Source organism: Rutidosis leptorrhynchoides, chromosome 4 (genome assembly GCF_046630445.1).
Source record: "Rutidosis leptorrhynchoides isolate AG116_Rl617_1_P2 chromosome 4, CSIRO_AGI_Rlap_v1, whole genome shotgun sequence".
NCBI lineage: Eukaryota > Viridiplantae > Streptophyta > Magnoliopsida > Asterales > Asteraceae > Rutidosis > Rutidosis leptorrhynchoides.
Window position 1 is genome coordinate 466,653,197 of NC_092336.1, and position 23,891 is coordinate 466,677,087.

A 23,891-nucleotide genomic window follows, 5' to 3' on the forward strand; every position below is an offset into this window, starting at 1 on the left:
TAACAAGATTTTAATACTTTGTTTAATAATTACACCAGGTTATCGACTGCGTGTAACCCAAGGTTTTAACAATTTGTTATCAATTATGCCAAGTGTCCTTGTACATAATTTCACCCCTGTTTTGATAATTCCATAGACTATTAATCCATTCCCGTGTCCGGTTAAATGAACGATTATTCATACATATAAATATCCCGCCCATCGTGTCCGATTGAGTGTATATGGTTATTTATAGGTACGTCCAATTATAAATCTTTATATTAAAATTAACAAACTATCATTTAGTTAAACAAATATAAAGCCCATTAATAGCCTATATTCTAATTTCCACAAGTGTCGTTCTTTTGTCCAAACCCCAATTATGGTACAAAGCCCAATTACCCAAATTTAATATTTAGTCAAACATCACGATTACTTCGGCATTAAATAAGCATAATAATAATTTAGCTACGAGATATTAATGAAAATAACATAAACATAACTTACAGTGGGTATTAATTGCGTAGCGGTACACGGACGGAGTTTCGACTTACAAAACCTTAAAACATTCGACTAATCGAACCTTATTATTATCACTAACTTAAAATTAAAATTACAAATTGTGATTACGATTTGGAGTGACACTTGATACATAAATTGGGTAAAGAAAATATAAATATAAATATATATCTGTCCCTAAAATCGTTGAACTGCATCCCTTTTTATAGGAAATGGGACCTCCGCGAGTGCGGTCCCTTTTGTTCTTCAGACCTCCGCGAGTGCGGTCCCCTCAATTTCAGCTCACCAAACAAAGGATCCAAGGCTGCCGACGGTTTTTATTATAAATATAATATAAATATATAATTTATATAATTAATTATATATTATATTATATTTATATACAAAGTTAATTTATTATTTCCGATCCGTTGCGTCGTACGTTGAAAGTTGGTTCATGTCTCGGTTCCGGATTTTCGAACGTCCTTTCGTATGATTTAATATCTTGTACTTTGCGTTTTGTGGCTTGTACTCTTGTCATTTTTAGGCGTTCCTCATCAATAATTTGAACCTCTTTGCTTGTACTTTGTACTTTTTAGCTTTTTGTTCGTTTGCGTCTTCAATTTGTCAAATCTGCCTTTTGTCTTCACCTTTTAATATTTAAACGAATATTCCTTGTAAATAGGACAACTGCAACTAAAAGTTTGTCTTTCTTGAGGGATAATGCTATGAAATATATATTCATTTTAGCATTATCAGTACTCTATAGAACTATCAAACTAGAAAATTTTGACCTCGTGGTTGAAACAGACTATTTACCGAGGTTGTTGCAACTAGAAGGCTAGTCGAATTCCTCTTACCAACAGTGAATCAATGATGGTGTATGGAGAGAAGATCAATACACCATTGTGTTACATTAAATTGCTCGAAGGTCCAGAAGTACATAAGATAAGGATGTCTCGCAATACTGGCACATGTGAGCAAAGTTGAACCACCAATTAAGGGACCTGAAGATGCCCCAACTGTTAGAAATTTTTCTTAAGGTCCTTCCGGAAGAGTTACCTGGTCTTCTACCTCACCGTGAAGATGAATTTCAGATTGATCTAGTGCCAGGAGTGGCCCCAGTGGCTTGCGCACCGTATAAACTTACACCCCCAGAGCTACAAGAGTTGTTGGATATGAATGCCAAGCTGAGGAGCAAGGCGCTCACATAGAATAGGAACTCTCCATGGTGAAGAACTTCAGAGTTGTAATACTCTGATTCATGTCTGGCACAAAAAGACGGACTTTATGAGACTTTGTATTGATTTCAGAGAACTGAACAAGCTGACTATCAAGAATAGATATCCTTACCGAGAATCGATGATCTGTTTGATCAGGTCCAAGGATCTGGATGTAACTCTAAGATTGACCTGGGGTCAGATGAGAGTAAAAGAGACTGATATACCAAAGACAACGTTCAGAACACGCTACGGACATCATGAATTTACAGTAATGCCGTTTGGTTTGACGAACGCACTGGCAGTGTTCATGAATTTTATGAACCGTGTGTATAAGCCATACCTAGACAAGTTTGTTATTGTGTTCATTGATGATATTCTGGTATATTCAAAGAACGAGAAGTAACATGAACAACATCGCCGTTTGATAATCGAGATGCCTTGGAAAGAGCAGTTGTATGCGAAGTTTTCGAAGTGTGACATTTGGTTACAAGAAGTTCAATTTTTTGGGTCATATTGTAGGTATCAATGGGATTCAAGTTGATCCTGCGAAGATAGAAATGGTCAAGAAATGGGAGACTCGTAAGTCGCCAATGCAGATTCGGCAATTCTTAGGTCTCGCCGGTTATTACAGGAGATTTATTGAGGAATTTTCTATTATTGCTCGACCATTGACAACAATGAATCACAAGGGTAAAAAGTATGAGTGGACTGAGCAACGTGAGTCTGCATTTCAGTTGTTAAAACAGAAATTGACTACTACTCCGATTTTATCTTTACTCGAAGAAAATGAAGAATTTGTGATTTACTGCGATGCTTCATGACAAGGTTTTGGTTGCGTGTTGATGCAACGGAAGAAAGTGATTGCCTAAGGATCACGATAGTTGAAGATCCACGAATAGAATTATATGACACGCGATTTAGAACTTGGTGTTGTGGTCTTTGCACTGAAGATGTGGAGACACTACTTGTATGGTACTAAGTTTACAATCTTCACCAATCACAAGAGCTTGCAACATATCTTTGATCAAAAACAACTCAACATGAGATAGAGATGTTGGGTGGAACTGCTGAACGACTACGGCTGTGAAATTCATTACCATCCTGGCAAGGCTATTGTTGTTGCAGATGCCTTGAGTAGGAAAGAGAAAGCTAAACCTCTCCGAGTTAGAACGCTGAATATGATTATCCGAACGCACCTTACTTCTCAAATTCGCGTTGCACAACTTGAGGCTTTAACACAAGAGAATATTACTACCGAGTCTCTTAAGGGCCTAGATGAACAGTTTGTCATTAGAGATGATGGAACCCACTACTTTGCTAATAGAATCTGGGTGCCGAAATTTGGTGGACTAAGGGAACTAGTGCAAGGTGAGTCACATAAGTCAAGATACTCTATTCACCCAGGATCTGACAAAATGTATCAAGATCTTAGGGTACTATACTGGTGGCCCAATCTGAAGGCCGATATTGCTACCTATGTTGGGTTATTGTTGATCGTCTCACAAAATCAGTTTATTTTCTACCGATTAAGGAGACGGATAAGATGAAAAGGTTGGCACAGGTTTACCTAAAGGAAGTGGTTTCCAAACATGGTGTGCCTATATCGATTATCTCTAACCGCGAAAACAGGTTGGCAAACATTGCAAAAGGCAATAGGAACTCGACTTGATATGAGTACATCGTATCACTCCCAAACAGATGGCCAAAGTGAAAGAACCATCCAAACTTTAGAAAATGTGTTGAGAGCATGTTTTACTGACTTTGGGAACGAATGGGATATACATCTACCACTAGCAGAATTCTCGTACAACAATAGTTATCACACGAACATCAAAACCGCGCCTTTCGAGATGCTATACGGGAGAAAGTGTAGTACGTTTTAGAAACGTGGCAAGTTAAGTCCAAGGTATGTTGGACCATTTGAGATTACTGAATGGATTGGACCCGTAACTTATAGATTGAGTTTACCTCAAGAGCTCAGCGAAATTCATGACATGTTTCATGTGTCGAACTTGAAGAAGAGCTTGACCGATGAGAATCTTAAAATCCTTTAGAAGAAATACAAGTTGATAGTAGACTTCATTTCATGGGGAACCTGTTGAGATCATGGACCGTAAGGTCAAACGCTTAAAGCAGAGCAACATACCGATTGTTAAAGTTCGGAGGAACGCACGTAGAGGACTAGAATTCACGTGGGAACGTGAAGGCCAGATGAAACAAAAGTATCTGCAACTGTTTCCGGATGAAACAACTCCAGCCGACATGCACTAAATTTCGGGACGAAATGTCATTAACGGGGGGATAATGTAATGCTATTCTCGTTAAGCTTCGTTAACTGCCCGTTTAGTTATTTAACGGAACTTACTTGAATTTTGTGTATTTAAGTTAATTAAATGCATACTTGAGTTCATGATGAAGTACTCTATTTAATATATGGTTATATTAGCCGAAAAACCTACTTCATGTTTTGACATATTGAGAAAACGATACGGTTTTGAAAACTACAACAGAGGTCCGGTGAGACTACGAAACGCTCGATTTTTAATAAAATAATTATTTTTAATAATTATTAGCTTTAAGAAAAACTTATTTAATTTATTCTATATTTAATGAATTAAACTTGGTGGGATGCGTTTTAACGACCGATTAACGTTCCGGGAACTCGGTACGGTTAACGGCAAATAGAAACGAACCATACTTAGCGTACTAGCAAGCCAAAACATAATACAATTCACTTTTAATAATTATTTTATATAATTATTATGATTTAAAAATACTTTTGATTTATTAGAATATTTATAGATTAAATACGCGAGAAATTAACGATTAGCTATTCGGTTCGCGTTTTCGGCCAACGACACGTAACGGAGGACCAAGAATTTATCTAGTGACTTAGAGGAGTCCATGGACACTTCATTTCAGCTCCTAATTGGCCACCCCCTTCTAGCCCATTCATTTGGATTATTTTTGTGGCCCAATTTACTAATAAGTGGTCCATTAGGCTCCTAACCTCGCCCTAATCCATCATTTATCAAAATTATACCCTCCTCCACCTAAATCATGACCAAAATCATTCTCTCATTCATCGTCATCATCGACACCTTCATCGTCCTCAAATCACCATCAATTTTTGCTTGTTTGCTCTTGCCTTCTACACGAAATTGATAGCTCTCGTCGTTCTCTACATGATAGTATTAATTGATTTGTTGCTAGAGGTATAAAATCACTAACCCTAATCTTATTATATCTGATTTGGATCAATTATGTAGTGTACAAGGGTCTAGTGCTCAATTGATTGTGATTGCATACGTTATTAGTCGTTATTTTGCTCGATTGATGTGTTTTGATTGAACCACGAATTGATTTTCTATGAATATGATGAGATGAGTTTAGCTACTGTTAATATAAGGTATCTAGATGGATAGATCTCGAAAAATTAATAAATTTAGACTTTGGAATTATATGATTTCATTACCGGATTTGCTAGTTATGATTGATTGAAGTTTTTGCTAGGGTTTTGCATGTAATATGAATTTTCTGGTGTTTGTGCTTTATGAATGATTTATTTATTGGCTAACCATTGGATTCTTTGTTAAAAATCACTCAAGTTAGACTTAAGAATCATGTTAAAAGGTTATGTATAGCTCTCGGTATGATTAAACAAAAAATGGTGACTTGTATGGCTCGAAAACTGTTTTCATATGTACACGAAATGACCCCACATGAACTAGAAATTATTTGAGACTTTGATCTTCTGTAATATTGTCATTTATATGTTCATAAACATATTTCATTTGTATGATAGATTCTGAAACCATTGTTTGCTATGTGTTATATGTGTCACCAAATGACATGTCCTGATGTAGTCTAAAACAGAAGGTCTGTAGAGTTATGCAAAATTGTGCAAAATGGCTACATGAATTTCTTTGATTATTTTACCACTGAAAATTTAGAGTGTCAAGAGTCATCTCCAATTGTCCGTTCGTTAATTAATATTTTCTAAATTAAATGAGAATTTTTCTAAAACTGTTGCGCGAGGTAAACCTTATCTGAACCTTATCGGAAACACGACTTGTAGACATCGTATGAGGGCATGGCTAGGATTTTTGGAAACTTTTATGAGTCTAGTTATGATATGTAGGTTTCCATATTACCATGACTTTTGTGTTATGAATTATGTTCGTTGTTTGCAAGGTGTTCATGAATTTTATGCTATACGATAAACTGTGAACGTGTACTTGACAAACTGTGAGCTAAAACATGTTAGTTGACTTAGGATTGACATGTTGACTAATATTGCATTACCTACTGATATGGTTGACTTTATTTGACCACTTTGACCAAGTTTGACTTTTGTTTTTACTTTGGTTGACTTTTGTTGACTTGCTTGGACTAGTTGACTTTTGCTTCCATGTTGAGTCAGTCTGAGCACTAGGACTACGCGTACACTATGGGTTGACATAGTGTGACTTATGTATTTACTTAAGGTAATCTAATTGATTAGGTTGCATTATACGGTTGTGATCGTCCGGCTACTGTACCGTTCACTAAGCTTTTACTGTGCTTTTCAAGGTGAGTCTACAGTCCTATTTTCTTTAATATTTTTAGGATGACATAACATGCTATTCTAAATTGTTTTACATATTATGCATAAGTAACTTAAACGAATATACATGAGTTCAGATCAAAAATCCCTTAGCTTGATTATATTGATTACTTTACGTAAGCTCGACCTATAGGGACGGTACCGTTAGGTTTGACAAACCTCGCCCCAACACACGGGGGTGCTTATTTAGTTGTAACTTGTACACTTGATCGGTGTATGCTTAGAAAGGTTAAAAGGAATACGTGTAGCGAATGAGCTATCCGCAGGTTAAAGTCTTATAATCAAGTGCTCATGACAAATGTATACTTTTACGAAGCTTTCAAAGAAATCTCGTGGCCTAACTTACGATAAATGTTAACAAAGAATTATTACACTGAATACTGTTTTTCAGACAGTGCTTTATGCTGCTTAAACATGTGGTTTACGAACTAGAAACTAGACATGGTAATGTCTACAAACATTGAAATAAAACTTTTTTTGATGTCACACACAGTTGAAACATGACATCGCTGATTACAAATAGTTTAATACTTGACATTTGATGTATGCAAACTTTTGACATTAAACCTTGGTGGTTTTGTACTGATAAATGTTTACTGATTTCTGAATATTGATTTTCGGATACCGATTACTGATAAACGATTTTGATAATTGATTTTCGATAAACGATTTATGGAAACTGTTTTCTCAAACATATGATGAACTGTTACTTAAACATGTAGATTCACTCAACTTTATGTTGACCCTTTTGCATGTTTTATCTCAGCTATTAATTGCTTCTACTGTAGAAATTTGTTGTTACATAGAATTCAAGCCAAGCACTGGGACCAGAGTTAACATTACCGTTAGTGTGTTCTGACGGGGTGTTATAGTTCAACCAAAGAACCATTGTTGCTAGGTTTGATGTGTTACCCCAATCACATAAGTTGTTGAGCGGTTAACGAGAGTTAATCCGCAATATATGATTTGTTCTTCAACACCTCTGGTGATCTAGACAGTTTCATAAGTATTCCTGAGGGATCGACATGCAAGTGTGATTGGTGATTAGTTGGTATTAAAGCCTTGTAATCGTGTAATCGCAAACGGGAGACCGTTGTAGTTTGTGGTTCTACGAGAGTGGAACTGGGTTGAGTCTCACTGTCATGGAAAGATCAAAAAGAGTTAGTTGACTCTTGCTAGTTTAGGTCGTGTGATAATTGGCTTGTAGTCATAAGACTATGTACCTTATTTAACAAAATAATTGGTTAAACTGTTTTACAATCCACGTCTAGGGGAATTGATTGAGTGAGAACCGCTTTTTTATTATTGTTTACTTGTCATTATCTTATTTAGTTATTCAAATCATTATCTCATTATTGAGAAAAGTTCCCCCCCTTTAAGTTTAATTAATTGTGTTTCAATTGTGTAAGCACACTAGTCCTTGTGGATCGATCAGATTTACATTTAACTAGCTACATATGATTGGGATTCGTTGCCCATTTGTGTGTTAGTAAAGGAATTGTTTTTGTCCCATTATTATAAGTAAAGTAAATGCAAATCAACGATATTTGGATAAAGGTAAAGACTTTGGTGGATACTTATTGGATCAACTGCTCAAGTTGGAATGAATGGCTGATATGGTTCGATGCTTGGAGGTCGACGAAAGAGATTAAGAGCAAGTTTTGCGTGATTGTTACTACCACTCTTTGTCACATTTGGAGGTTTAGAAAAAACATCATTTTTGCAGATTCACAGTTGAAGAAAGAGCTATTGTTTGATTCAATTCGTAATTATTCTTTTAATTGGCATTATAATAGATGCAAATGTAATATTAGATGGAACGATTGACTTGTAAAGTTGTATGTTTTTACTCTTCCTAGTTGCTCGATCGTTAGGAAAGTTGGCTTCTTAATGGGGATGGTTTATTCACGGTAAAGGACACAAGAGAGCATATTGATCGATCGATTCCGTATTCACATCAAGTTCCTACGTCGTGGGTAAAAAATCCCCCGAAGACGGTAAATGTTTTTTGGTGGCAAATCAAGTTAGATGCTCTTCTGTCACATTAGAACTTATCCACAAAAGGTATTACGTTGGATTCAGATAATTTCCCGGTTTGTGACCTGGACGCAGAACGGTTAAACCATCTTTTTTTCGAGTGTACGGTGGCAGCCGACATTTGGAGGTCGGTTCGTATTTGGCTAGATTGTGGTTACCTAGCCTTTCGTGTTAGTTGGATTGAAAATTGGATCGAATACGCAAGGTTACCGACTTCTTCTAAGCTTCGGATCACTTCGATCGTTGTTACTCTTTTGTGGGCTATTTGCCGTTATCTTAATGGTGTAGTTTTTAGTGATATTGTAAATCGTAGATGTAATTTGTTTGATGTCATAATTTTTTTTTCATTTCTTTGGCTTAAAAACCGAGGTCATGAAGTTTCATGTTGAAACTCGTGGCTTCAAATAAAGGCTGTTGTAATTTTCTCTTTTAACACCTTACTAAAAAAAGGGTGAGATTGTGTCATTACTCATTAGTGTGCTCGCGAGGATATGATGAGGACATAGTGAGGGTAGTATCGCTGGTAGTGCTCTTATGCTTCCTATGATATCAACAAGTCCCAATATGTGGGCGTCACTATGTATTTCAAATTAGTAAGCAAGTATCTGAAAGTCAAGGATTGACAATTCTTTATTCTTTTAATGTTCTGAAAAAAGTGTTACTTCCAAATGTTAAGGAAAATATCGCAATAATTTAATAGTATAATATATATATATATATATATATATATATATATATATATATATATATATATATATATATATATTGTTATGAGTTGTATTCCCTTGAAACCAAACATTTGCTTGAAATTCAATGGACCAATCAGAGCGCGACATGTGGCGCGACAATCACATGTGATTGGAAAAAAAATTAAAAATTTTAAAAAAAAAAAAAAATTTTAAATTTAAAAAAAAAAATTTCGAAATTTTTTTTTTTATGAAATTTTTTTTTTTTTTTAAATTTAGCATGTCAAATCCAATCACATGTGATTGTAAAACCCAATCACATGTGATTGTGGAACTCAATCACATGTGATTCTGCATATCAAATCCAATCACATGTGATTAAAAAAATTACAATTTTTTAAAAAAAATTTCAACCGGAAACATACTTTAATTCGGTGATTTGATCAAGTTTGTTAGCGTTTCGTGATCAAAAAAATTAAAAAAAAAATTCGAAAAAAAAAATTTTTGATATTTTTTTTTTTTCGAAATTAATTTTTTTTTTAATTTTTTTTTTCAATCACATGTGATTATCGCGCCACGTGTCGCAATCTGATTGGTCCCTTGAATCTCAACTTAAAGTTTGGTCTCATTTGAATATTCTTAATATTGTTATATGTATATGTAGGTATATCTTCCATAAGCGATAGTATTAAAGATAAGCATAGGCATAGGCATAATATGCAAGTATCACCTCGATCAAGTTGGTCGGTAGGTGCAAGTTGTGTTTAATTTTTTTTTCAGGTATATTTTTCTCCAGTATTGACTTTATCACTATTGTTTGATTGATAATCCTTACACAACTAATATTCATTAATCTATAAACTATCAATTTAAAGCATTTAAAGTATTACATAAAATAACATCTTAAATTCGTAAATATGTTTGATAGTGTACGGATAAAAATTGATAGTATATTCAATCATTCTCAAAAACATGAAATATAGCTTATTTTAAAAAAAAAATTAACAGCAGTTTGGGATCACCAAGGGAGAACTAAACCACCCACCCATTCATTTTCCTCAGTTGCATAACTCGCTCTCAACTGTTGCTCAGAAGGAAACAGACCCAATCCGAGGGCATGGGCGGTAAAACCTCACCCCCCACTGCCCCCGCAACGCGATGTGCGTAATACACCCTTGGGTGGAATTAAGGGGCAACCTTGTGTGCAATGTTGCACCTCACGTGAGTCGAACTCCTGACCTCTCGTTAAGAGAGACATGTCACTACCACATGAGCTACAACAACACAGGTTATTTTAACATGTCTGCAACTCATTTATTTATTAAACATTAATATCAGCATTTTTATTCTTTATATTTATTCTTTTATGTTTATGTTTATTATATTTATTATATATAACTAGAAAAAACTTTGTTAGGCTAATCTTTTTTTGTTAAAAAAATAAACTACATGAAATAATCCTAATAATTAGATGAAACTTTAACTTCTTAATTATAGTAATATTTGTCTCTATTTTCAACTAAAATTTGTAAAATTACTATTTAACCACTGCCACATAGAAACCATGAATAAAAAAGATTTATTAAATTAAATTAAAAATTAACTGTCATAGAAAAAAGATAATAATATGGATATGTTTAGTCTAAGTGCTTTGTTGTATACGTTTATGTTATATTACTTTGTGGTTAATTAAGTTAATTTATGCGATTATATAAGGTGGCCACTTAAAGCGGTTTTAGGAAGAAAAGAAATTTTGTTAGTTAAAAGTACATTTGATAAAACATACTCGTAATAATTATGAACTCAATGGTTCGTTACCTTAATTATTCGTTGATTCTATTAGCCTCATGCTGAATAAAAATAACCTATTTGATAACGTTTAAAAAACACTCAAAATGATATAAAATATCGTATTAACATTTTAAATGAATAAATATAAAAGAATGTAATTGCTTAATAATTACTACGTATTTTAGATATAAATATAAGTTAAAATTAAAAATTAATAATAGGTATTAAACTAAAATGAAATTAATGTTAAAAAATAATTTCAACTTTGAATGGTTTTTCTCAGTTAGCACCACTTGTCATTCAAAACTTACAAATAAGCTCGTTATTCAACATTTTGAATCATTACATTACATTACATTACATTGAGATACAATCAAACACAGACTAAGTCAAGCGGTTAATTAAGAAGTGTTGCAAGTGAGAATATTTAAAGCGCTTACGAGTAAAGTAACTTACATAAAACAGAGAACGCACATTTTTGAAAGGAGAACTTACACACCCACATGTTTGTTTCTACGAATATATACATATCCACCTCTTGACTTAAACCCACAACCTCTGGGTTGAAGGGATCACCTTAATTTGGCTCGACCAGTAGTCCTTTGATAAAACACTGAACGTACTACCTATGCTTTATAAAGCACAGAGTGATAATAGAGTGACATTCTTAGTCATTTTGTTTAACAAATTCATTAAAGTATGTATTTACTTGAGCTAATCACTCAAAATAAATTAGGCAACTCAATTAAACAATGAGTTTGCAAAACACTCAATGAGGTTAAAGAAGCCTATGCAAGTGCGGTACTCCATAACAACATGATTAAACAAAACAATCTTTGCATCTTTTATCACCTATGAAGAAACCAAGTGCACATTTATACATTTTGTTTTGTAAATAGTTCCTTAATTTCCGGCTATTATCTCCTACGCTCAACGGCATACTTCCTATGCAAATCCTTAAGTTTATAAAGTATTTCTTGGAACGTTGGTCGGGATTGTGGCTTGCTGGCGACAAAAATCCAAAGTTTTCAATCAATATTCTATCGTAGATTATAATTATAGATCTTTAAAAAATATACTCATAAATCGTTATCAAAGAGACCAACCTGCACCAACAGCTTTCTATAAGTGAAACCCACATCGAATCCACATCTTTTGGGATCTCTAATCTTTTATTCATGAACCCCACAGCTGCGATAACCTGAAAGTTTAATCTTTATTTATACCGAAGACTAGGAATAACAAGATTGAGCTTAACATTTCAGAATATCATACCTGCATTGCATTAAGATCATCCCAAGGGATCTTTCCTGTTATGATTTCCCATAATACCACACCATAGCTGTACACATCACACCTACAAATTGCCAACAAAACGAATATTGGTTTCACATTATGTAAGCCTCAAACCATTTTTATAGATATATAGGGATAAGTGTCTGCAAATGTATATACCTATGACCCAAAGTGTATTGTCTATATCTAAATTCATTTTGATCTATTGTGTGATTCAAACTTTTCAATTATTGCTATTGCGTGTATCATTCCTCTTATTACTTGTAACATATGATGCAGCACTCCATTTTTGATTACATGGCTATTTAGACAGTTGCCACACTCCATTTTTGATTACATGGCTATTTAGACAGTTGCCACATCACCAAAGAAACCATCTACGGATAACTAAGTCACCGAATACATACAATAGCAATAAATGAAAGTATGATACACAAAACGTTTCTAAGGTTTTTACTCTTCGGATTACTCGGGAGGGCGAGTAATCGAACCCCGTACTCTACTGTACGCAGCCCATCAGATTACTTCCCTAGCTGTTTCCAACCCTTCCCTTGCCACCACAAGATTCAAACCTGAGACCTCTTGCATACATATAATAGACTTTTAATTATATTACGTACATTTACTTATCCCTTTTACATATTAACATGAATAAAAATATAAGATAAAGTATTAAAATAGGGCCTTACTTCTCATCTGCTTGCTCATTACGAAGAACTTCTGGCGCCATCCATTGAGGCTACAAAAAGAGAATAATCCTGAAGATCAATATTGACAGACAAACAAAAGCAAAAGCTTGTCCTTTGAAGTCGATTACATTCACATCTAGCCTGTTTGAGCACAAATTTCTTACCTTTTTTCTTGTTTACAACACCTTTTCATGTCAAATGTATTGTAAAAAAATTACCGGCCATGCCCTCGGATTGGTCCGGGTTTTCTCCAGGGCAGTAGTTGAGTGCTGGTTATGCAACAATGGGAGATGAACATGTGGGTGGTTTAGTCCCCCTGGGTGTTCCCAAAATGATGTCCAAAAAAAAATGTATTGTAAAATCAGAAAAGAAGATTTCAATACCGTTCCTTTCCCCGACTTTGTGTGCAGGTACGTATGATGCTTGATATGAGAGAGACCGAAGTCACCTACCTAAAAGATGGTACTTTAAGAAAAAGACTTACACAAAAGGCACACAAACACAAAGTGAAGACTTCAACAAGAAGATACCTTCACAGTCCAATTCTTATCAACAAGAAGATTTGAAGACTTCAAATCACGGTGAACGATGGGTGGATTGTAACGGTGAAGATAATTCATGCCCCTTGCCTATGGAAAAATCATGAATAATAGATGAATAAACTCGTAGAAATCATAGATGGAATAGATTATAGATCACTAACATTCATGGTAATGTACTTACAATATCCATAGCAAATTGAAGACGACGTCTCCAATCTAACTGATTTGAATTTCGCTGAAGTATCCGAAACAAACTACCGCTACATAACAGAACTTGTTTTTAAACTATACTGATATTGTTATTGCAAATTGAATCTATTCTTTAACCTCTACCACACAAAAAAAAAAAAAATAATAATAATAAAAATAATAAAAATAATAAAAAAAAATAAAAAAATTAAATAAAAAAAAAAGAGACCTTCGAGCAGCGAGTCTTTAGCTGACTGTTGTCACCCATTAACTTTAATATGGGTTGAATTGGTTACTATCCATAACAGGACGAATAGGTACAATATAAAACATAGTGAACCATGAAATGGATTGAAACTAGCCTAAAGTTTATTAAGGACAATACCTCCTAAATCATATCATTGGATAACATTACATTATTATTTGATCAGTATAGTTACCTTGACCTATATAACACATTAACTATCTACTTCTGGATTTAACAGTGTTTATATACAACGTGCACTAGCATTTCGCAAAGCGTTTGGTTATGTTCTACTCGTACAGCAGTACTGTAAACTGAAAGAAAGATAAGTACTACCCTTTCAATTATTTGTCATTTGTGACACTTTCAAGAGCTTTATTAGTTTAAATGACCCGAAATTAAAAGAGCCCAAAAAATCTCCATTACTGAAAATTATTTACACACTAAGAAAATAGATCCAAATAGTGTTTGTAAGACCCACCGAGGAAGAAACTCGGAGACAATGCATAGATGCTGAGGTGAAGTTACCGCGCCCATGAAGAGCAATATATTTGGATGGCGAAGCCTTTTCATAAGAGATACCTTAAAAAACCGGGAAAAATTCAAAAAGATTATTAAAGTGAACACTCAAACGGTTGAACTGAAACGTTGATGAAAAAGTTACCTCCTTTTTAAATGATATCATCACATCATCCGAATAATCTTGATATGTAAATAGCTTGACCGCAACATCCTACATGAATTCACATTATATATTTTTAGCCTCTGTTCCTAGATAACATGAACATTGGTGCACAATTACATCCTTTTTGTTTAAAACTATCAAACCATACACCTTACGAAAAACAATAACGAGCGTGAGATGTAGAACATACTGATCCATACCATAGTCCATGATATACAGTTCCACATGAACCTGCCCACATATAAGTGAAATTATAGAGTATCAAAAGATTTTAATAAATAAGCTAATGTCTAAATTAAATTAATACCCTTTTGATACCTTGCCCAATCTGTTCTTTAGTTACTAAATCTGCCCACATGATTTCATAATCCATACTATCGATTTCCTTTTCGACTTTGATAATGGCATTACTATTTTTGCTACTTGTGCTTTTAGTTCGAGATGCAGAAAGTGACATTCCTGAAGGTTCCATCTTATTGCTACCAAAGTTTATATTTCCAGAACTTATATGAGGACCCAGCTCGTGTTCATGATTGGCTTCTAAACGTTGCCAACCAAAATAACCGAGTTTAGCGTTAAGAGACTCCACTTCTCTTTCGTTTCCTTTCCATGGCCACACGGTTCTCTTCTTACCTATCCATGCCGCCTCTGATTTTGGAGACAAAAGCTTGGAGATCGCAGGTTTGTTTTCACTTTTGTGAGCAGATTTTGATGTAAAATTTCTGGTAACCATATGCTCCTTGGTAGTTATAGAAGTAAATACTCCGTATATTGACGGACCAAAATGCCCCCTCGGGGTGCTTGATTCACCTTCGAATGCAGTCTCAGAATGAATCGATGTAACATCATCACTCCGACCTTGATGATATATTTTCATCTTCAACTTCATCTTTGAAGCCTGTTTTAGTTTTCTCATTGTAAAATAATAGAACGTTCATTTGGTACACGGGGTCTCTTATATCAGTGTAGTACTCATTTAACAAAGGCTAAATTTACCAAATTTTAACCAAAGTTGATATATTTAAGTTAATTTAGTTAGTGAATCAACACATAGTTTATTGTTGGTTTTGAATCTATTTGGATGAATGTAAAGTGATCATATTCTTATAACATTGGTTGTCTCGGATTTTTGTTTAAAAATGGCTAAGACTGCGTTTGATAAAACATAATGATTGTGTCGAATGATTCAAAATCTAATTGATTTAAATGTTCTGGATAAACTGGGTCTTGATAAACTGGGTCTTGAATGGCAATAACATGTTTGGTAATTATTTGTGAATGATGTAAAATTTTGTATTAACCTTTACATAGATTAATAAAAGAATATAGTTGTTTGATAATTGCCGTTCTGGATATAATTTAAAGAAGGATATTAAAGGAAAATGGAAGTGCCGAATGGTTAAAAGAGTAGTGCGACTCTGAACCGCAGGCATTTTTTGTATTTCATCATCGTCATCTGTCATTCAGAGGTTACAAACAAATGCATGGAATACTAAATAGTTTACCATTCAGTGTTGAATCTTTTGAATAAGAGGCACTCAAACACAACTTAAAAGTGCATTTCATTACCTTTTAATTGTATGGTTCATCACTGAATGGTGAACTGTTTAGCATTCAACGCGTTTGTTAGTGACATCTGACTCACAAATGATTTTGTCAATAAAATACTCTCTTAACCATTCAACACCTCAATTTCCTTAATATACTCATTAAATTAAATGCAGAACACTTAGCAAACAATTATAAACTTTTATGTATAATAAAAGGTTAATACATTAATTTTACATTGTTCATAGTTTTCATTCAAAATGATTATCAAACATATTATTGTAGTTCAAAACAAAGTTCAAACAGAATTTTGAATCATTCAGATTTTGAACCATTTTAGCGCTTTATTATTATGTTTCATCAAACGTACCCTACGTCTAAAAAATAAATACTAACCAAATTTGATATCTTTGAGACTACGGAAGTCTTCATAGGTTGTTGTCGAGACTCGATCCTCGTCGGCAGACTAACGCTCAGGCCAGGCTTCATTATTGTATATGGACGTGAATCACTTGATATACATATACCACCAATTAATCTTCTATTTTCATCGCGAAATGGTGAGTTGGTACAAATAACCACAAACCGTTCTCCTCTCTTGTTCGTTATAGGAAACTCCCCTGACCAAGTCTCTCCCCTAACAGTCCGTTCCAACAAATAATCAGCAAATACAGCGTCTTTAGGATCCACTAGTATCTCTGTTGGAGTTTTCCCATAAACTTCATCAGGTGTAAGACCATAAACTTCTTCTGCAGCTCTGCTCCTGGGCGCATGATTCAGGTATTGTATTAACCAAATAATTTAATAAAAATAATAAAAACTATGTGTATATATATGAATGACTAACATGATTGGCTCACCAAAAGAATATACGATGTTGGAGATCAAATATATGTATAGCCTGTCCCAATGACTGCACCATATTCAGATACTGCATTTCTGTTAGCTTTGTAGCTAAAGGCTCCATGACCTCACCATCGTTACTCGGTTCACCAATGGCTCGTCGTAGGTAATGAGATGCTGACTTTGAGCTTTGGTGGTCAGGTTTTGGCCGATTATTGGAGATTTTAATTTGTGATATGTCTTGTTTGATTTGAGCATGTCGTGCTTCGAGATCCAAGATCTTTCTTAACAGCTCATCAGCTGTTGGGTTCTGTTTGCTTTTATCCATGTTTACACCACGGAAACACACACACACACACACACACTCTGATTAATGGATCAAAAAATGGTTCCTTAAAGTTCAAACCCCGAGACACGATTTTGGAAGATTCCTTAATCGGTAAACCAACAAAACCTCAAATTTGTCACAGTAAAATAAACACCGTGATGATTTGAGCAATCAATTCATCATCATCATCCAACTAATTTACGCCAAAAAGTTGACATTTCATAAAATGGGCACATATATGTAGATATATAGAAGTATCTAATCACATCACAAATACTCTATAAAAAAAAAAAAAAAAAAAGAACTTACTACTTTACTGTTTCTATAAATCAATAAGTGAATTCCTCTTCATAAAATAAATAATCTTCATATTCAGGGAAATACCAAATCAAGAAAGTAACATAAAGCCAAAGTATAATATTAAAAAAAAAAAAAAAAAAAAAAAAAAAAAAAAAACTCAAATTGTTGAATTATCGTTTATCCCTTCGCCCATCAATAAAGAATCAAGAATCAAGAATTTAACTTAAAAGAACTCGCATAAAAATTAACTATTGTTTGAAAGAAAGTCAAAAGTAGACTTAAAAAGCAAATACTAGTATATTTTTAGGCTTTCATACACATTTTTCTATAGAATTAACTAGTGTTCGAACCCTCGCTTCGCGCCGGGGGTTCGGTTTTCAATGTATTTTATTGCGTTTAGTTTGTAAATTATTTCATGGCGAACGATGATGTCGTTGAAGCGCAACTCGAGTCGAACTAAAAGGTATAACCCGTGAAAAATTTAAATGTTATTTTAAATTAACAATATATGTGCATCTCCGCGTTTCGCTATGGAATTGCCGATTTTTATAAATATAACGCAAAATAAACGTGTATGAAAAGTACCCCAAATATTTAGCGTTTTTTAAAAAGCGTCCGTTTTGCATATAGCTAGTGACATTGTGCTCCTAAAATTATTTTGAGTTTAACGATGGTGTCGGAAAAATTTGACTCGATTCGAGCGAGAAGATATGGCCCATTGTATATTTGGGTGGAGTTTATTTAAGATTTTTTATGAAAATAATAGTTTGACACTTTACCCCCCTCTATGGGGGTCGATTTGATTTTTTGAGAAAAGTGTGAGGGGCTTTGTTGTGCAAATGAAAAAAAATATTGAAAAGGCAAAAATGCTCTTACTATTCATTTCCACTATCTCTTTTAGAGTATAGGTATAATAAATACCAAATCAAGAAAGTACATAAAAAGAGTGAAAGTCTTATACGGAGTAACTTACTGAAAGACACGTGTTTGATCTACGTGTTCAGATATATTTGATGTCGATGATCGTTGGAATAACATGCAAACAAAGGCTGATTATGATGGATCGAAATAAAAAATTGTGTGCGCGTCTATTCGTGTGACTGGAAACACATCCCCAAAACCTGTTGTTCTTCAATTTTACTGAATACGAGTATATTTTAGGTTCCCACCTTTTAAGTTAATAACAAGACCACTTGTTTAAGGTTTTTACGGTGACGAGTTGAATTCTCCACTTTTTTGAGGATGTGGCGGTGTTAAATTTTAAAGATGCATTATGATATGTTCAGTCACTCAAATTATGAGTAAATTTTTTCCTTTGTTTAACTTATCAAATTTGGCTATCAAATTATATAGGTCCCATAATTTTCAATTTAATTTTCTTTTATTTTAAAAATAAGTAAAATAAATAATTAAATTACAAACTATATAAATCATAAAAATTACATAAATTAAAATTCTTGAACATAAAAATTACATAAATGTGGAGTCTTACAAAAATAAAAATTACATTTTTGGCGGAAGATGCCAGATATGCTCGGCAAGATCATCTCTAAGTCGATCGTGCACATGTTTGTCTCGTATTTTCCGTGTAGTTGCATCCCAGTCTCTTCCTCTGTCTATAATACGTCTTAACATATTTGATGGCTCATTAAGCAGTTCTTACTCGATCGAACTAACATCAAAACTTTATCTTATGTATCATATTGTGTAATATAACATAAATGTCTATTACCCTTCTCATCTTGTTTACACTCATTGCTCAAGAAGGTGTCTTCAAAATTGCAAACCGACCTTGGATGTGTAGTTAGACTGGTGTTGCTAGTTAATATTGTATGACATGTTTGTTTGTGGTCAATTGCTTGTACCTTTATTATTTATTCTATCGTTTTGAGTTCATACATATCGCATGATCTGTCACAATTGTAACTCAACCTCATCATCAGATCATTATATATATATATATATATATATATATATATATATATATATATATATATATATATATATATATATATATATATATATATATGTGTGTGTGTGTGTGTGTGTGTGTGTGTGTGTGTGTGTGTGTGTGTGTGTGTGTGTGTGTGTGTAATCAAGATGGAAGTCAATGTTTTAGAAGGGAAGGGGGAAGTAAATTTTTACTTTTATTTATTAATTTTTATAAAAAAAAAGTTTATTATAAATGTCAAGATCCGGTGAAAATATGAACACCTAAAAAAGACACTTTGTGATGAATGTTATTATTTTGATCAGAAAATGCTCGAAGAATAACATTTATCACGATGAATGTTATAGCTGGACGTCATCAGGAATAACATTCATCGTGATGAATGTTATCTTCGAGTGTTTTATGATCAAAATAATAACATTCATCACAAAGTGTCTTTTTAAATGTTTATATTTTTACTTGATCTTAATATTTGAAAAAAAGAACTAAAAATAAAAAAAATTAAAATTACTTTCCCTTCACTCTTAAAATTACTTTTCTCTTGATTAAAACACTATATATATATATATATATATATATATATATATATATATATATATATATATATATTAGTTATTTTTTGAAATTGAACAATTATTTTGAGAAAAATATAAATAGTAAGATGAACACTTATTTTGAAACGGATGGAGTATATAAACTAGGATGAAATTTCACTCTAAAATCAGTTGCTGACAAAAGGGTAGCTCATGAATTTATTACATGCTCTGATTTTTTTTCCGATGTGATATAAATTCGTAGCGAACGTTGTGCTAATATTATTAATCTATCTATCTATATCTGTAACAACCCAAACCAACCCGCGAACAAACCACGTGAAAATACAAAATAAAAATAAAAAAATTTTGCTGCACAGTGAACTGGCGCGGCGCGCCAGGATGGCCGCGCAGCGCGCCATTCGGGTCTGTCCGGAAAGTCTCAAAATGCGAAAAAGATTGACTAGTTCCCGACACTTTTAGACGAAACGCTTTTAACCCCATGTTCCATATATAAAAACTAGCACGTTCTATTAATAAAATTATGTTTACGAAGCGGGGCCCACATCGACCTAAATTACCCTTTAAGTATCAAAATACAATTTTCGACCATAAGACTTTTAATACAAAACAAAGCCGAGCATGGCGATTGGGGATACGCTACCCAATCCTAATAAATCCAAAAGCAAGCCTTCTACGCAAGCTATGCAAGTCCTCTAATCCTCGCGCTTACCCGAGCCACCATCCGCATGCAATCTATAAAAAGAGTCAACAACGAGAGGGTAAGCTAACGCTTAGTGAATGATAATATACTACATACATATATATGTATAAAATGGACACGCCACAAAATAACAAATACCGCATACCGATGCATCCATATGAGGCACTACACTAAGCATACCGTACGATCTCTAAGCAACGAGCTAAAGATACAACAACAATATAAGTTCACCAACGACGATGTGAACAACGCCAAATAGCTACACCCGGAGGGTTAGCTACAACACAACAATACATTAATATATAACAATATAAACGAACAAGGTTAACGCCTTAACCCAATACCGAGAACCAAATACCACAATGAAGATTGGCCGAACTACACGAGCCTTATTATCCGAAACCACACGAGATTACTATCTTCACAACATCGAGGTTGGCCGAACTACACGAGCCTTAGTAATTCGAAACCACACGAGATTACTACCTCAATAAGATGACCGAACTACACGAGTCACCATGAATCCGAACTACACGAGATTCATTTCCACAATACAATAAGATGACCGAAACCACACGCGTCATCGTGAATCCGGATACACACGCGATTCACTTCTCAACATTATACCCTTCGCCATTGGGGTTATATCAACCACATCACAACCACGTGTGATAATGTACACGCGAACGCGTACCTCGCCAAAGATGGTCAACCAAAACGCACAACCGTACCAATTGGACTCATACAAAAGTCCATCAAATCCATCTATATGTGAAGTGAGCTCTATAGCCGAGAATCACTTCACCCGACCCGCACCTATCCTACACATACATATGCACATAGGATATTATCACTCACCTTGAAGTCTTGAAGAGTGCTTCCAAGTAATTCGCAACTCGCCAATGGAAAGTACCTATTCCATTATCACAATTACAACAATACACTTAGAGTGGATTTACAAATCAACCCAATTCGTCACTTAGTGCAATTTCGACCCAAATGCACTTCCAAGCACAAACCGTGCCCAAAACTAACCAATAATCACTAACACATGTGAGAATGGTCCTAATACGCCAATTAAACCCGAACTCAAGTGTTAAACACGCGTCATACCCATTTTGACACTAAAACCCTAGTTTTGACCCATTAAGTCAAAATCTCACCATTTACAAGTTTTAACACCAAAACACATTTAACTCGGTTTAATACTTCAGCTTAATCCATTTTAAGTTTATAAACCTCATTAAATCGCCAATTGGGTCATAATCACCACCAAACTCTAATTTGACCCAAAGTCAAAGTTAGTCAACAAAATAACCTTAAATGGGTTTCAATACTTCCATAATCACTAACTTAAGTGATTAAACCCAATTTCAAGCTCTCAACATGGCCAATTAGTTCACCAACCCACAATCCACCAACCATTAACAATAAACCCAATTACTAGCATCACTAAACCCATTTCATCATCTAAAAGGGTTTTACAACAAACTAACTCAAAACCCTAACTTGAATAACAAATCCAATAAATGAAATTCGGAGTTTGAGCTTACCAATACTATCACCGCGTAGCCAAGAACGAGAGGAACAACTTTAGAACCCGAGCTTTTGATCCAAACGGCCTCCTTCTTCTCCAAAACCCCAAATCTCTCTCTAGAATCTCTCTCTCTCTCTCTAGATAGTTGGGAGTGATGAATGGATGTGAAAAGGATCCAAAACTGATCCAAACCAGCTAATATGGCTCACAAATCCGGCCCCAAGTGAAATTACCCAAATACCCTTCATTTAAACCAATTAAAACAAAGGATTCTGTCAGCGCCAAATGGCGCGGCGCGCCCCAAACCCGCGCGGCGCGCGATCCTACTGAAACAGTTTCTTTTGCATTTTAATTTATATACAATAAAACCCACACCCTTGAACACCATAATACACAAGTAAGTAAGATAATTATTCGGGTCTTACAACTCTCCCCCACTTAAACTCGATCACGTCCTCGTGATCCTCGTCACTTAACCAAACGGACAACACTCCACGGTCCTCAAACATACGTCCCAATCCAACTTTCCTAGGCAACTCTTCCCAATGAATCACCTCTAACAACCAAAATCGTCACACGCGATTTAACAAATCACAATCCGAGCACTAAAACCATGCTCAATCCCTCACATAGGGAAACTCAACCAATCTCGAACCGAGATATCAACCCTCTAGCGTAACATTACCAAGTACAATGCTAAAAGCAACCAAGTTTAAATCCTAAAGTCAACAATCCGAAACGATGAAGACCGAACCAAACGAACCCTTACGGATTACACCAATCACTAAACATCCTTTGTAGTGCGCCATACGACCAATACGCAACCACCGTAACATCATAATCCAACGGCTAGAACCGATAGCGCCCAAAATGACTATAGAAACGCAAAACCCAAGGTGTACGAAATCAACCATCGTCACACCCGTAACAAACATGTGAGCGAAACACGGCTATCGCCTCACTAATCCCACAACATGGTCCTCATAACCCCACCATCGACGTATAAAACGACCGATAGTTCCCGCAACATGGTCCTTACGACCCTACCATTGGTGTATCAAACAACCAATAGATCACACGACACGAAGGCTGGCCGAAAACACACGCGCCCTAGTGAATCCGAACTACACGCGACTCACTACCTTCACCACAACAACAATCGGGAATGGCCGAACTACACGCGCCATAGTGAATCCGAACTACACGAGAGTCACTATCCCGGAGGAATGACCGAACTACACGAGTCAATTGTGAATCCGAACTACACGAGACTCACTCCTCAATACAATGACCGAAACCACACGAGTCATTTGTGAATCCGAACTACACGAGATTCACTTCCACAACATCGAGGTTGGCCGAACTACACGAGCCTTAGTAATCCGAAACCACACGAGATTACTACCTCAATAAGATGACCGAACTACACGAGTCACCATGAATCCGAACTACACGAGATTCATTTAGTTAAGATGACCGAAACCACACGCGTCATCGTGAATCCGAAACCACACGCGATTCACAATCTCAACATAGGAATGGTACTCACATTTCCCACCGGTACTCGCATTTCCCGATAGTGTTACACCATACCGACATAACACTACTCCCTTGATGAAGTCAGCGGACCCCGAAGGTCATGCTCCACCAATCTCAACACCG

General features: G+C 34.9%; 1 protein-coding gene across 3 annotated transcripts; it reads right to left on the bottom strand.

The window, feature by feature from the left end:
* Positions 1 to 11,507: 11,507 nt before the first annotated feature.
* LOC139839473 (uncharacterized) lies at positions 11,508 to 18,619 on the bottom strand. 3 transcript variants are annotated; one of them, XM_071829538.1, is made up of 14 exons: positions 18,458 to 18,619; positions 16,874 to 17,173; positions 16,410 to 16,776; positions 14,784 to 15,363; positions 14,656 to 14,696; positions 14,445 to 14,513; positions 14,262 to 14,362; positions 13,529 to 13,607; positions 13,336 to 13,434; positions 13,189 to 13,257; positions 12,806 to 12,855; positions 12,096 to 12,177; positions 11,927 to 12,021; positions 11,508 to 11,825 (listed from the first exon to the last, which is right to left on the bottom strand). In XM_071829538.1, the coding sequence occupies exons 1-14, from the start codon at positions 18,520 to 18,522 to the stop codon at positions 11,738 to 11,740; spliced, it is 2,085 nt and encodes a 694-aa protein (XP_071685639.1). In that variant the 5' UTR covers positions 18,523 to 18,619; the 3' UTR covers positions 11,508 to 11,737. The 3 variants fall into 3 exon arrangements, with proteins under 3 accessions (XP_071685639.1, XP_071685640.1, XP_071685641.1); XM_071829539.1 differs by lacking the exon at positions 18,458 to 18,619 and having other exon boundaries at positions 16,874 to 17,576; XM_071829540.1 differs by lacking the exon at positions 11,508 to 11,825 and having other exon boundaries at positions 11,922 to 12,021; positions 13,189 to 13,253.
* Between the last annotated feature and the right edge of the window lie 5,272 nt (positions 18,620 to 23,891).

Excerpts from the sequence above, each read along its gene's own strand:
- LOC139839473 (XM_071829538.1), bottom strand. The coding sequence starts at position 18,522 with ATGTTATTCCAACGATCATCGACATCAAATATATCTGAACACGTAGAT. Across the intron at positions 17,174-18,457 it reads GATCAAACACGTGTCTTTCA|CAAACAGAACCCAACAGCTG; the intron begins GTAAGTTACTCC and ends CATGGATAAAAG. Across the intron at positions 12,022-12,095 it reads ATGATCTTAATGCAATGCAG|GTTATCGCAGCTGTGGGGTT; the intron begins GTATGATATTCT and ends TTAAACTTTCAG.